The sequence below is a fragment of the Podarcis bocagei genome (genome assembly GCF_964188305.1).
Source record: "Podarcis bocagei genome assembly, chromosome: 14".
In the NCBI taxonomy this organism is placed as follows: domain Eukaryota; kingdom Metazoa; phylum Chordata; class Lepidosauria; order Squamata; family Lacertidae; genus Podarcis; species Podarcis bocagei.
This window is the reverse complement of record NC_138139.1, coordinates 14,243,200-14,257,352: the sequence shown is the minus strand read 5'-3', so window position 1 is coordinate 14,257,352 and position 14,153 is coordinate 14,243,200. Positions and strand designations below refer to the sequence as shown.

Below are 14,153 nucleotides of genomic sequence, written 5' to 3'. Positions count from 1 at the left end.
AAGTTCTTAACCTGAGGTACTACTTCTGGGTTAGCGGAGTCTTTAACCTGAAGCGTCTGTAACCTGAAGCGTCTGTAACCCAAAGTACCACTGTATTCATAATGACATAAAGAAGAGCCCCGCAGGATCAGGCCAAAGGCCTATTCTGTTCAGCATTCTGTTCTCACAGTAGCCAGTCAGATGCCCATGGGAAGTCTGTAAGCAGGGCCTGAACGCAACAGCCTTCTCCCCTCCTGCAGTTTCCAACAACTGGAATTTAGAAGCATATTGCCTCTGACAATGGAAGCAGAAAGTTAGCCATCAGGGTTAGTAGCCACAGATGGACCTATTCTTCATGAATTTGTCTAAACTTCTTTTAAATCCATCCAAGTTGATTGCCCTCCCTACCTCGCATGTGGGTGTGAATGCACCCCTGACTTGTGGAGTTAGCCCTGGATCCACCATTTGTGCGTCATTCATCAGCACAGTTAACAAAAGCCCTTTCTTTACCCACCAGGGAAGAATGGCAGATGAAGTTGATGGACTACATGGAATTGGCGGAAATGACTGGCAGAATCCGAGACCTGGGAGAAGAGTCGGTGGAAGAAGACTGGAAAAAGTTTAAAGACTATTTACAGAAATACTGTAAAATTAATGAATGTTAGAAAAATGTTGGAAGATAAAGGGAAAAATAAGGTTAGAATGTGTTAAGACAATTATAGGATAGAAAACAGAGGAAGATGGAAAGGAATTGCTGAAACAATTAATAGAAGTGGAATACAAAAAGGGAGGTGTGAGGAGGTCGTGGAAATTAGTGAAAGAAAGATAAGATATTGAAATTGGACTGTGTTTTAAATGGTTTTTGTTTTGTTTTGTTAGTTGTATGTTAGTGTTTTGCAGTGGGGGTTTTTTGTATTGTATTGTTGTATGTTTTTTCTTTTTTGTGGTGTTCAATTTGTTGGGAAACTAATAAATATTATTTTATTTTTTTTAAAAAAAGCCCTTTCTTGTGTTGTAACACAATGGCTACTGAGTTCGTGCTCAGACAGTACGTACAGTTCCCTTTTCCGCAAGAAAGCAGATGGATTGGTCCATGCCTCCACCTTCTGTGCCAATGTAGCGCTCACTCTTGCTGCAGAGTTCAGCCAGCTCCACCTGAGGAAACACAGAACTCAGCACACAAACCAAGGATGTTCCCTCATACATTCTTTACAATTGAACTAATGGCAGGGCGTGTTGATATGCCTTTGAGGTCTTTATAGTTTCCCACACATTCCATACCAGTTGACTAAACATTTGATACCAAGCCACTCCATCTCTACATTGGTATCAGTCAGTCTATACTTAGGTCTCCTTCTCCCTGCTTTCCCTCAGATGAAGCATTCTATATTTTTACTGCTAATTGTAAACTTCTCCTCTGATATGCACCAGGACTGCTCTGCATTTGGCATGCTCACAAAGACAGTATGGTTTTCAGAGCTGTCTGCATTTAGAAGGTGCTGCTTTTTTGCTTCTCTTCACTTATCCCCAGGCTGGAGCTATCTATCGGTAACTGTACCCAATTTTCAACTTGCATAGTATATTCCCCAACTCTGGGTAGGTGATATCAATGACGTAGCATGGGAACTTGAGCCTGAAGATAGCAGCAAGCAGAAGAGTCTGCTTCATTGACCAGACAAAGAAAAGTGGTCAATTTGGTCAAATGGCAAAAATGACCAGAAGAATCAGAAATCAGGAAGACCAAAATGTTAATAAAGAGTGGGGAAAATTTATAATTTATCTTAAAAACCATTGTAAACAGCTAAAATCGTTAGCAGGATTGGAATAACACTTGTAGTTTAATGTTGAATTTTGGGCATAATGGAGATGTAAAAGATTTGATTATAAAAGATGCAGGAAGAAATGATTAACAATAGGACCCACAAAGGGGAGCAGGAAAGTCCAGGAGATTCTTTGTAATCTTGATTTTATGTTGTATTTTGGATAATTGACTGTAAAACTTTAATCTGAAAAACCAAATATTTTTTTATTTTTAAAAGAAGTAGTCAATTTAAGAGCATATTACTGCTTGCCAAATGCAGGCCCAATATTGCCAACCTTGAAAGTGTCTGCACCTGAAGACCACAATAGTTCACAAAACTGGATCCCAGGTTTACACCCTAAGATTCCCAGGTTAGGTTCCTGATCCCACCAATCCTCACATCTCCAGGTACACCTCCTAATTTCTGTACTTCCTTTAGACACTTCCCTTAGGTACATGAGACATCCATACAGGCATACCTTTAAGTCCACCTCAAATATTGCTAGACCAGGATGGAGGTTATGAGATGCAGCTGTAGCCCAATAAATTCCCAGAGTGTCATTATTTCATTAGGTGTCCTTAGAGCATAGATGCAAGACCAGTGACCTTATAGATGTTTCTGGATTATAACTTCCATCATCCCTGACCACTGGCCATGATGGCTGGGGCTGGTGCAAAATGGGATTCCAACAACATTTGGAGAGTGCATTGGAAGCACACAGAAGGATACTGCTATCAAGAGGAGATAAGCTGGCATCCAACAGGTTGTCTCTTTGGTGCCTTATGTAGGACCCTGAAATTGTTTCATAGTTAGTCATAGTCAGGGACGATTGGAGTGGTGGTCCAACAACATCTGGAGGGCACCACGTTGCCTACCCCCAGCTTAAACACTCCAACAAATATCCAAAGTCGACTGATCTTACATCAGATCTCCAGGGAGACAACAAGACAGTTGAAATGCTAGTGCCACTCAGATATAAGTAGCTAAACTTGTATTAGCCTCAGAAACATGGTGTCAGGGCTGGAGACAGGTGCAGGTCAGCAGTGGCAGGGGAAGGGGAGTGCGGTGGATGTGGACCACCCCAGGTATCATCACTGAAGGGGGGGGGTGACAAAAATAGGAGTTGTTTTTTGTTTTTTGTTTTTTGAATGGGCTCACAGAACTTTTTAGTTCGGTCAAGAAACATTACGAAATGCGGCTGGCACTGGGCGCCACACTGCGGAGGCCGGCACTTACCACGGGGTCTGCACCATGCCTGAGCCACGCGTCTCTCCTGGGAGTGACGTTTTGGCTTGGGCACCTGCAGGCTCTGAGCTGCCTGAAACAGCAGCGTGGGGCTTGCGTCTGCCCACCGCCTCTCCCTCAGCCGCCCCACAACTGAGGGGGAGGCGGTGGAGAGGCTTCATGCAGCTCACCCCGCCCCCGGCTGAGGGACACGCGTGCTGCACCAGGCACCTGAGCGCTAGCTACAACCGCTGCAGGTCAACATGAAAGAAGCAGGGCTCCATTGTCAGTGAGGTTAACTCTTTATTCAAGGAAATGCCATCCCAGCAGGTACAGTGGTACCTCGGGTTAAGTACTTAATTCGTTCCAGAGGTCCGTTCTTAACCTGAAACTGTTCTTAACCTGAAGCACCACTTTAGCTAATGGGGCCTCCTGCTGCCGCAATGCCAGAACATCATTTCTGTTCGCATCATGAAGCAAAGTTCTCAACCTGAGGTACTATTTCTGGGTTAGCAGAGTCTGTAACCTGACGCATCTGTAACCCGAAGCGTATGTAACCTGAGCTACCACTGTATTGCCCCTATCGAGCAGTTGCCAGGACTGAAAGTCCCTGCCTTCTTCTACCCTTTCTAAGTCTCCTCCTCTCCTGGATGTTTCCCAAGCAGTCTCAAACTGCATCTGCGCACCTCTGACCTCTGTTCTGCCCTCATTATTATGTGCATTCTTGGAGACCAGGGGGAGGGGTGCTTGTTGCAGCAGGAAAGGGAGACTCCCCGAATTCTTCTGCAGCCTCTTGACCCCGCTCCTCTGCTTCAGCCTTGGAGTCTGAACTGCTCCCTGTCACCGGCTCTCCCTGCTCACTAAACCCGGTTGCCCCTTCAGCATCCAGCCCCTCCTCCCAACCTTCTCCCTCTTTCATCTGTTCTTGGACTACAATTCCCATCATTCCTGAGCACTGGTCCTGCTGGCAAGGGATGATAGAATCTGTAGTCCAAAATGGCTGGAGACCCACGTTTGGGAAGTTGTAGCCCCACAACATCTGGAGGGGACCATATTGGCTATCCCTGTTCTAAGTATAGGGTAACGGGAGAACAAGCATGGGAGGGGGGGAAGGAGAGGGAAGAATGTGTGTGTGTGTATTCCTTCCAGCAGGGTTACACATGGGGCCTTAAGCTAGATAATTACCAAAGAAATGACATTAACCAGGGCATGGCTGTGAGATAAAGCCTGTAACTCATTGCATTTGGAAATGAAGAATGTGGGCACGCCTGCCCACTTGTTCAGTTTCCATAAAGGCACTGGAAACAGACGAAGCTGTAAAATGTGAGCTCAGAGCGCCCTAATCAGGGCGAATAGCTTGCAAATGCAGTGAAAACTGATAAGACTCTACTCACAGTGCTCCTTAAGCCATGTAAATTCCCTCATAAACTCCAAGTTGAGAGGACAGAGCTGTCAAAAAGGGATTAACAAACTTGAAAATATGCACAGAGTTTGATGTGAATAAACCTTCCAGGAGACTTCCAAGCGGAGCTGGAGGCCCGTTATTGGTGGTCCAGATTAAACAGATGTTTTTAATAAAAAGACAAAAGGTGACTGTTCTTACTTGAATGCTCTTTGGGGGTAAACTCAAAATACTAATGGTGAATTACATAGTTCTAATCTCTTTTTAGTAACTGGAGAGATGTGGCACATTATTTTACTATTTTCAGCATCAAGATTTCTGCTCTATATCCACCTCAACATATATTTAAAGGTAATAATAAAAGGTTGCAACATTTTACTTACTTAAATGCTTTAAAAATGGATTCCCCCTCCCCTCTCCATTGTTGCATAGACCCAGTGAAATTTGTTTCCCATTAAATATGCAAATTTATTTGGACATTTCCCCCAAGTAAACTTGCTGCATGGGGGGCTACATGATGGCAATCCTAGTTCTCGTCTCAAACCTATTTGCATGTTGAATAACCAAAGGGCAAAGATTGCCATGCTAATCAGCTGTTAAGTATTTGTGCTAACTTTGGCCTTAGCAAAATATCAGTTTCTGTTCTGAGGGTGACACAGTTAACAGTGAGCAGAGTATATGGTAAAATGGCTAACGACTGCTCTGAAAATGCTTGATGGGGGAGCAGAATTTTGTGGTCTTCTGTGTGACATGAACATGAAAGCTATGGGAATGATTCATTTATTTTTAGGATCAATAAACAGGAAAACGTTAAGCAGTGGGCAGTTAAAGTTAACTAAAATCAGCAACGGAAAAATCAGAGCAGCTTACCAGGGCAAAATTCTGTCTATAAAAAATGGCCTTTACCTCCCAGTGGAAAGACATCAGAGAGGAGGCTAGTTAGGCCTCCACAGGGAGGGAACTGCACAGCTTGATGAAGTAACTGAGAAAACTTCTCACGTTTCCACCAAACACATTTCTGATGTTGGTTGGGTAGAGAGAAAGGTCTCTTGGAAAGAGTTGAAAACATGGGCAGGTTTATATTCAAGAAGGCAGGCGGCCCCCAACCATTTACTGCTTTACAAGACATAACCACCACTTTTATTTGGGTTCGGAACAGAACCAGTAGATAATGAAGTTGTAAAATGGGAGTCATATGCTCCCTAAACCCAAGTCCTGATCAATAATCTGGCTGTAGCATTCAGCTGAAGTTTCTGAAGCCGTTTTTAAAAAACAAAATGAAAGCTGAAGGCTGAAAACAGAATAAAATAAAATAAAATCCTTGATGGGACTGCACCACTTCAAACAGCAGTTGGTAAGGTCCATATGCATGAACTTTGCCCCGGGTAAAATGAACTAACTCCCCCACCCCTAAATCTCTGCATATAGAAAAAAAGCATGACACACAAAACAGGGTTCTACCTTATTTCCAACATCTCCTTTTCCATAGCAAACAAAGGTACCGTATTTTTCGCTCTATAGGACGCACTTTTTCCCCTCCAAAAATTAAGGGGAAATGTGTGTGTGTCCTATGGAGCGAATGCAGGCTCCTTGGCTTCAGCGATAGCAATGTGAAGCCTCCGAAGTGCAGAGGGAGCACTCCCTCCACGCTCCGGAGGCTACGCGTTGCTTTCGCTGAAGCCTGGAGAGCGAGAGGGGTCGGTGCGCACCAACCCCTCTCGCTCTCCAGGCTTCAGGGATAGCCGCCTAAAGCCTTTGGAGCGCAGTGGCTATCCCTGAAGCCTTTGGAGCGCAGCGGGACCTCGTGCTGCGCTCCAAAGGCTTTGGGTTCCTTTTGCTGAAGCCGGGAGAGCAAGACTCTCCTGGCTTCAGCAAAGAGGGAGAGCTGCGCAGCACCCCTTCAGCGAAGCGGGGGGAGAAATGGAAGGGGCTCCGTTTCTCCTCCCGCTTTGCTAAAGGGGTGCTGAGCAGAGAGGGGGAGAATATTTTTTTGATTGTTCTCACCCTCTAAAACAAGGTGCGTCCTATGGTCGGGTGCGTCCTATAGAGCAAAAAATACGGTGCCTGTATATTGAAATATGAGGCCCTCCCTACAGGCCTATGGGCAATCTTAAGTGGTACAGTCCCACAAGATTATCCCATGTAAATTCTTTCTATGCGTACATTCCCCCTGAAATTTTGATGACTTTTCCATAGTACCCATACCAGGTTGAATACTGTGCATTCAATGCATAAGCAATGCAGAAAACCTTTCATGTGTATTGCAGCCTTTGCCACAGCAGCTTCAAGAAACAGCTGGAGATTGGTTGCCAATTTCTAGAAACTGCTTAACAGAACTCAAAATACAGGCATTTCCCATCTTATGTAACTTCTCATCCTATGATGAACTGCTGCTTAAACTCAGCTATCACTTGAGAAAACGAAACTTGCATCAAGGAACCCATTCAGTGGAATCAGCCCAAGAACTAGCATGTTAGCATTTAGCAGTGCAATTCTCCCCATCTTTTTCTCTGCTCTTGTGATGAGCTTTTGGTCCTTGCTGGTCCCAGTCTGCCAAAAGTCCCATCTGCAAGTGATGGGTGTGCATTCTCTACTAGAGCTGCAAGCATTTGTTCATTATTATTATTTTTGCACAAATGGGAGGATTGGCAGGACCACCAAGGATGAACTAGCAGATCCAGGAGAACTTTGCCACAAGACAGCCCAAGGTCTCCCTTGATATAATGGACTGTTAGACTCTGAAATTGAACAGACCTGTGCCTATGGCTTCAGAGTCTTTCTACTGATAGCAGCAGAACAATGATGGATGCAGTAAGAAAGAAACAGCTTGTGCAAAAATACAAAACTTTCACTCAAGTAAGTGGAAGACTATCGTGGAAGGAATTGGACATACACAGGAGGCAATTAGGCTCATATCTCAGACATACCCACTGAGATATCCCAATAAGTGAATGTACTCAGTGAGCAAAAGCTGATAGTGATTCTCTTTCTCAGCACAGCAAGACTTACAGGAATACGGTGCAACAACAGGGATTCACTGATACTTACTTCTGAAGAAAATCTATGCATTGGCAAAGGGAAAATTCACTATGGCTTTAAAGAGGTGACAGAAAATTAAAGCACAGATTTGCAGGGAAAAGTTGTTTTTATAAATTTACCTTCCGCCTCCATGAGGAAAAAAAAATGACAAAAGTGTACACCTGAGATAAACACAGACGGCAGTTTTTGAAACCTGTGCTACTACTGGCTGTAAAATGTCTGGCTTCAGAAGACTAAGATGAGGCCTTCATAGCCAAGCTAGACATCCTGAATTATTTTTCTGGTTGTTAACACATTAAGCCACAGTTCCCTGGTTCAGATGCAACTATGAACTCTGGCTTGAAGCAAGTCAGGATTTTTTTTGTTCTAAATCCAGTGTGTAATGGCCGTGGGGGACAAGAAAGCCTTAAACAACCATCCCAATTTAGCCAAATTACACTTAGTCTTAGCTGTGAGAAGTGATGTTTTAGAATGTATAACCATGACTGTATATTTTATGTTTATAATTTTAAAAAATCACATGGGAAGTGCACTACAACACTGGATTACTACACAATACTAAAATATACCGTATTTTTCGCTCTATAAGACGCACCAGACCACAAGACGCACCTAGTTTTTGGAGGAGGAAAACAAGAAAAAAAAATATTCTGCATCTCAGAAGCCAGAACAGCAAGACGGATCGCTGTGCAGTGAAAGCAGCAATCTCTCTTGCTGTTCTGGCTTCTGGGATAGCTGCGCAGCCTGCATTCGCTCCATAAGATGCACACACATTTCCCCTTACTTTTTAGGAGGGAAAAGGTGAGTCTTTTAGAGCAAAAAATACGGTATTTTTTTCCATTATGTGTGTTGGGGAGGGTGTCATGAAAGGGCTACACTCCACACAACACAACCATCATGGTGGATGTGCTTGCTGAGGTGGGGGCAGGTGGGGAAAAGTATCACCATTTCCCAGAAGCTCGATTTAACAGTCAGGATGCTGAGAAACCACAACTCCACCCCACATGCAAACACTCGCTGGGGCAACCCCATCTGGAATGTTCTCAGAACGGTAGCAACCGCTGCCATGGTCCCTGTGGTAAAAAAATCACATCATGTGGAAACCCCTTGAGAAAAAATCAAACTGTTAAAAGAGATGGACCATGTCTTCTCATAAGTGGCCTCTCTGGAGCCTTCTAAATGCTGTTTCGCCATGTGGCGCTAACAACCACAAAAGGATAAACGTAACATCTGTGCAGTATTATCACTCTTAAACCATGACTTTACCTCAGAGTATTCTATTCAGACAATATCTGTGGGATTTGACATACTTCCTTTACCATGTAGTAACTGCCTGCACATGTCTGTTGTTGTTTTTTTAAAACCATCCGTTTATCACACTACTGATTCCCGCTATCCCGGCCTGTTATCAGAAGCAAATCACCATATAATTGACCTTTTCTTTAAAAAAAAAATACCACTAGAGAAGAGTGTATTATGCCCGTCGGCCACAATCTGCTCCTGTTTTGGCAGACAGTAGATGTGATAGTATATTCTAAACTAAAGATATAAGGCCCTCACATTAGTGGCTTCTGTCAGTTCTTTACTCTTAACTTCTCTTGTAACAACCAGTCTGCTTGTTGGCTCTAATACCCTGGGTCTTCTTGACATTTCTTCTCAATCATGTCCAGGGCTTTTTTTCCAGCCGGAACTTGCCGGAACTCAGTTCCAGCACCTCTCAGGTGGGCGCAATTGCCATTATAAGAGAACAAGGGAGGTGTTCATGTTGAGTTCTGGCACCTGTTTTTAGAAAAATAGCACTGATCATTTCTGTTAGCTACATCAGAGATCTCGGCAAATGTTCCCAAAAAGATTAGCTGCCTTGGAGATGAGTATAAACAAACTTGCTTTTCTTTAATTATGCAAACAGAAATGGCTCAAGCACCCCTTATAAAGCTCACTTTGAACATGCATCCTGATAATAGACTGCTGTACAAACAGACAAGTTCGGCCATTGCCCCCAACAATGCAGCGTCTATCTTTAACCTCCCGTTGTCTAAAAACGCAAGTGCCCTGCTAATTAAAGGCTGCTTCCCACGAAATCCAGATCATGGTCTGAAGGCACATTGTTGTTGTTGTTGTTTAGTCATGTCCGACTCTTCATGACCCCATGGACCAGAGCACGCCAGGCACTCCTGTCTTCCACTGCCTCCCGCAGTTTGGTCAGACTCATGTTTGTAGCTTCGAGAACACTGTCCAACCATCTCGTCCTCTGTCGTCCCCTTCTCCTTGTGCCCTCAATCTTTCCCAACATCAGGGTCTTTTCCAGGGAGTCTTCTCTTCTCATGAAGTGGCCAAAGTATTGGAGCCTCAGCTTCACGATCTGTCCTTCCAGTGAGCGCTCAGGGCTGATTTCCTTCAGAATGGAGAGGTTTGATCTTCTTGCAGTCCATGGGACTCTCAAGAGTCTCCTCCAGCACCATAATTCAAAAGCATCTATTCTTCAGCGATCAGCCTTCTTTATGGTCCAGCTCTCACTTCCATACATCACTACTGGCACATTACATAAGGCACATGTTGCAGCTAAGCAGGCCCAGTCCTATAAACCGCATGAGTGGAAAACCACTTGGGAAAGTGGTGTCGGCTGTTCTGAGCAGTGAGGTATAAGTGCGTTAAACCAAGCAACCAGTGGAGGTTAGTCCATTGCGGCAAGTGGAGCACTGCCCCATCAACCTTAGCCAGCCCCCACCAACCTCCCTTCTTACTTACAGCCAGTCCAGAGGTGGTACTGCCTGTCAGCTTCCTCCTCTCACTCTCCCCCCCCCAATTTTTTATTTGGTTTTACAAATATAAAATTATAATAATACCACTACACACCCACAATTAAAAGACTCCTCCGAATCTCTAGACTTCCCACCTTCCCCTCCATGGGTTCTGTTGTTAAACCTTTTCTTCTGCATCTTTTTTCAACAGTCCATGTTCTTTATAACTCCATTGTGTCTATAGCTCTTGTTACGTTACAAGTGTTATTGCAATCCTGCTAGTATTTTCAACTGCTTACAGTGGTCTCCAAGATAAACTATAATTTTTCCCCATTCCTGATTAAAATTTTGGTCTTCCTGGTTCCTGAGCTTTCCAGTTCGTTTCGCCATTTCAGCATAGTCCAAAAGTTTAATTTGCCATTTTTCTCTGGTAGGGACTTTATCTTCTTGCCATCTCTGGGCTAACAACATCCGTGCAGCTGTCATCGCATACATAAAAAGTCTTTTCTGCTCCCTTGGAATTTCAGCAACTACAATTCCTAATAGAAAAACCTCTGGCTTTTTAAAATAAAAGTTATTTTAAACATTTTTTAAATTCATTATAAACCATTTCCCATAATGCTTATACAGTGGTACCTCGGGTTAAGTACTTAATTCGTTCCAGAGGTCCGTTCTTAACCTGAAACTGTTCTTAACCTGAAGCACCACTTTAGCTAATGGGGCCTCCTGCTGCCGCCGCACCGCCAGAGCACGATTTCTGTTCTCATCCTGAAGCAAAGTTCTTAACCCAAGGTAATATTTCTGGGTTAGTGGAGTCTGTAACCTGAAGCGTATGTAACCTGAAGCATATGTAACCTGAGGTACCACTGTATTACCTTACAGGACCACCACATATGTTAAAAGGTGCCTTCTTTTTCTTTACATTTCCAGCAGATGTTTGTACCTGTCTTATACATTTTTGCTCTTCCTCCTCACTCTCAATGCTGCCCTTGCAGAACTCCGCAGGGTGGAGGATGGGGGCAAATCTGGAAAATTGTTGGCTTTGCCTATCCTCAGTTTTGGCTCCACCTGCTACTAGGCTATCTGCCCTCCACCCTACCAGTCCAAATGGGTACCAGGTACCACTTAAAACAACCAATAACAAAATATTACTGAGTGCCCTGCCAGGGGTGCAGAAGTAATGCTCAAACTACAATGGGGCTAGAGAGGACCCAACCTCGTTACTTTTTGTGACATCCCCTTAGCACCTGTTTTAGAAGGCTATGGGTGGAGAAATCATGGCATGGGGCTTGTAGATTCCCAGATGCTCCCAGAGTACTTCAAGCACTATACAGAATTGCTGGTTCTCCAAACTCTTACCCCCCTCCTTGAAAATGCAATCCGGATGTTCATATCAGTTGGCAACTATTAATTCCAGATTGGCAGAATATGAGCAGGGGATGTTTATCAGTGGTGGGTTATACAACATATCATGTTCAGCCTTTTTATGTTTATGCAGTGAAATAACATTTAATCAGAAAATATCTAATTAGAACAGAGAAAAACAACATCATCAAGAACAGCACCACATTCTGCAAGAATGCATTAACCCGCCCACAAGGCAAACGCTAACGGCTGTCTCAAACACTTTAAAAGACTGTGATATAACAGATATTGAGGATAGTGGTGTTTCGAATAAGCTGAAGCATGCACACAACCTTCTGGTGATTCTATGCCTCTTGACTTTAATTGTAGGCTTGGTGCAAAAATTGGACAAATTTTCCACTCCAAAATCTACCTGCCTCTGCCAACTCAGTATTTCTCTAATTCTTTAGTATTATTTATTTGAAGTATTTATAACCTGCTCTTTCTTGAATATTTTCAGTTTCTGAGTGAAAAACAGTTTTGGACAAGTAGGCATAGCTGTCAACTTTTCCTTTTTTTAAGGGAAATTCCCTTATTCCGAATAGGATTCCTCGCAAGAAAAGGGGAAAGTTGACAGCTATGCAAGTAGGTACATTCTAACATGCAGTGTTCCTCCCCTCACCCTTCTGTTGTGTGCATTCTTATTTATCCTTGTGCATTATGATGTGGTACAATCCCACACAGCAGGCAATGGGCAGACCTCAGGCTTATGGGATTATTATTTTTTGTTTCACTAAAACTCTCAATTACACAAACCAGAGGGACGTGCAAAATGGAAGGCTGAGACTGACTGCTCATACCTGCTGAGAAACTTTTCATATATGACAGAATCTACTAACTCAAATGAAGATTTAGCAGCCTTATTTAGAAGGGAGGACTTTGCCATTTTTAGGCGCTACTGTTGAACAATTAAGCTTCAGAAACCTTTCTGATCTAATGCAAATCAAGCTACAAGATCTACCAGTAGATCCTAATCTATTTTCTACCCAACCCTCCTGTAAAGGACTCTTGTTTCTCCTTAAAATACTTATGGCTTGTTTCCCACAGACTGGCCTACTTTCCTCCAAGCTCCCGCCTTCCAAGCCAATCATAGCACCTTTTGCCAAATTATCATATAAAAAAACTGTCCAGGAAAGAGAGACTGTGCATGGCTTAGTATTCCTTACAAGCTATTGTCCAAAAGGGTCCATGAAGGAAGGAGCCCTAGAAGCCACGAGACTACTGGGTAAAGCCCTGTATATTTAACATTTGACAGAGAACAAGAGGAATGTGATTTTACATTAGGTGAACAAAAGGATCGTGGTGTACCAGAAAACAAGCTATGTGCCAGTAACTTGGAGTATGACAAGATGTCCCACCAGAACTATTTTGATATGTTAACATTTTAGAAAAGGTTTAATTGACAGTGCACACACACACACACAAGTTTGCATTTAGGTATCAAAAATTCACACATTTTTATTGTGACATGCCATCTAAAGTACAGAGGGCCATTCCACACATTATGCAAAGCAAACCTTGGTTTGGAACTGGGTGTACCCAGAACAGGAAACTGCACTCATTCCTGGCTACTTAATGCGTCTAACTATCCACAAACATGTTCTGAAGACGCATTTAACCCAATTAAAGCCCAGCTAACGTTACATTGGGGGGGGTATGCTTATCTTTGAATTCACATACAAAAAGGCCTTTAGAAAATTAGTGAAAGGCTAAACTGCATTTGCAAGCTAAAAACCAGCAGCTCTGAATTACACAATTTGCCTGCAGACTTTAATAATTCAGTCTGGTTTACAATATCATTTATATTGTATATGAAAGATCCAGCATTCTAATCTTGTAGAAATCTTTACACTCATGAAAGTCTTAAAACCTCTTAAAAATAGCACAATTTGAGTGAATGGGAGACAGGCAATTGCTTGGTATATTCTCGAAACAGCAAGCACTTTATCGCACACAAAAACCTGATATATGTTTGTGGTTAGCATGAGTTGAGTGGAGAATGTGCATATATATGGGTGGATTGGGCACATGCTCAGGAATGCATGGAAAGTTTGCACAATGAAAACATGGACAGGGTTTTTTGTATGTTGCCCAGTCAACATGCACCTTTTGCAACTAATGCTGGAAAATGTGCACACATTGACAATGAGAACTGAGTAGCATATACACTGTTAAGTACAAAGCAGAATTTTCTTGACTAGCAGAAATTAGACCCACAAATGCCTAATGTGGTGGAGTTTTATACTGAACATTTGGATTTTCTAGAATGGATTTATCAAGCACTTTGTGTGACTTAAACTGCACCATACACATGATTTTAATTATAAAGTTAACCCCCCCCCCCTTATTCTGAGTATGCCAAATAATTATAATTTTAATCAAAACTGAAAAATGAGAACATTGTTTTAAATTTTTGGGAGATAAAAACGTTTGAAAATGTTCACAACCGTCCTGTACAACAATCAAAACATTTCTTTTAAGGATTCAGGTTTCCTTTCTGTTTAAAAAGTAACCATTTCTGAATGATGGGAACTCCTATATTTAGCAGGCTTAGAATAGTAC

General features: G+C 42.9%; 1 protein-coding gene across 2 annotated transcripts in view; it reads right to left on the bottom strand.

Annotated features, from left to right (window-relative positions):
- Positions 1-14,153, bottom strand: part of GALK2 (galactokinase 2) — a gene marked incomplete at its 3' end in the record, with an annotated part of 67,645 nt that overhangs the window by 29,125 nt on the left and 24,367 nt on the right. For both annotated transcript variants that reach the window (XR_014002006.1, XM_081170056.1), the window contains exon 6: positions 1,036-1,134. Coding sequence is in view for 1 of the 2 variants with exons in the window: in XM_081170056.1 (XP_081026182.1) it covers positions 1,036-1,134 (99 nt within the window). The remainder of the gene's footprint in view (positions 1-1,035; positions 1,135-14,153) is intronic.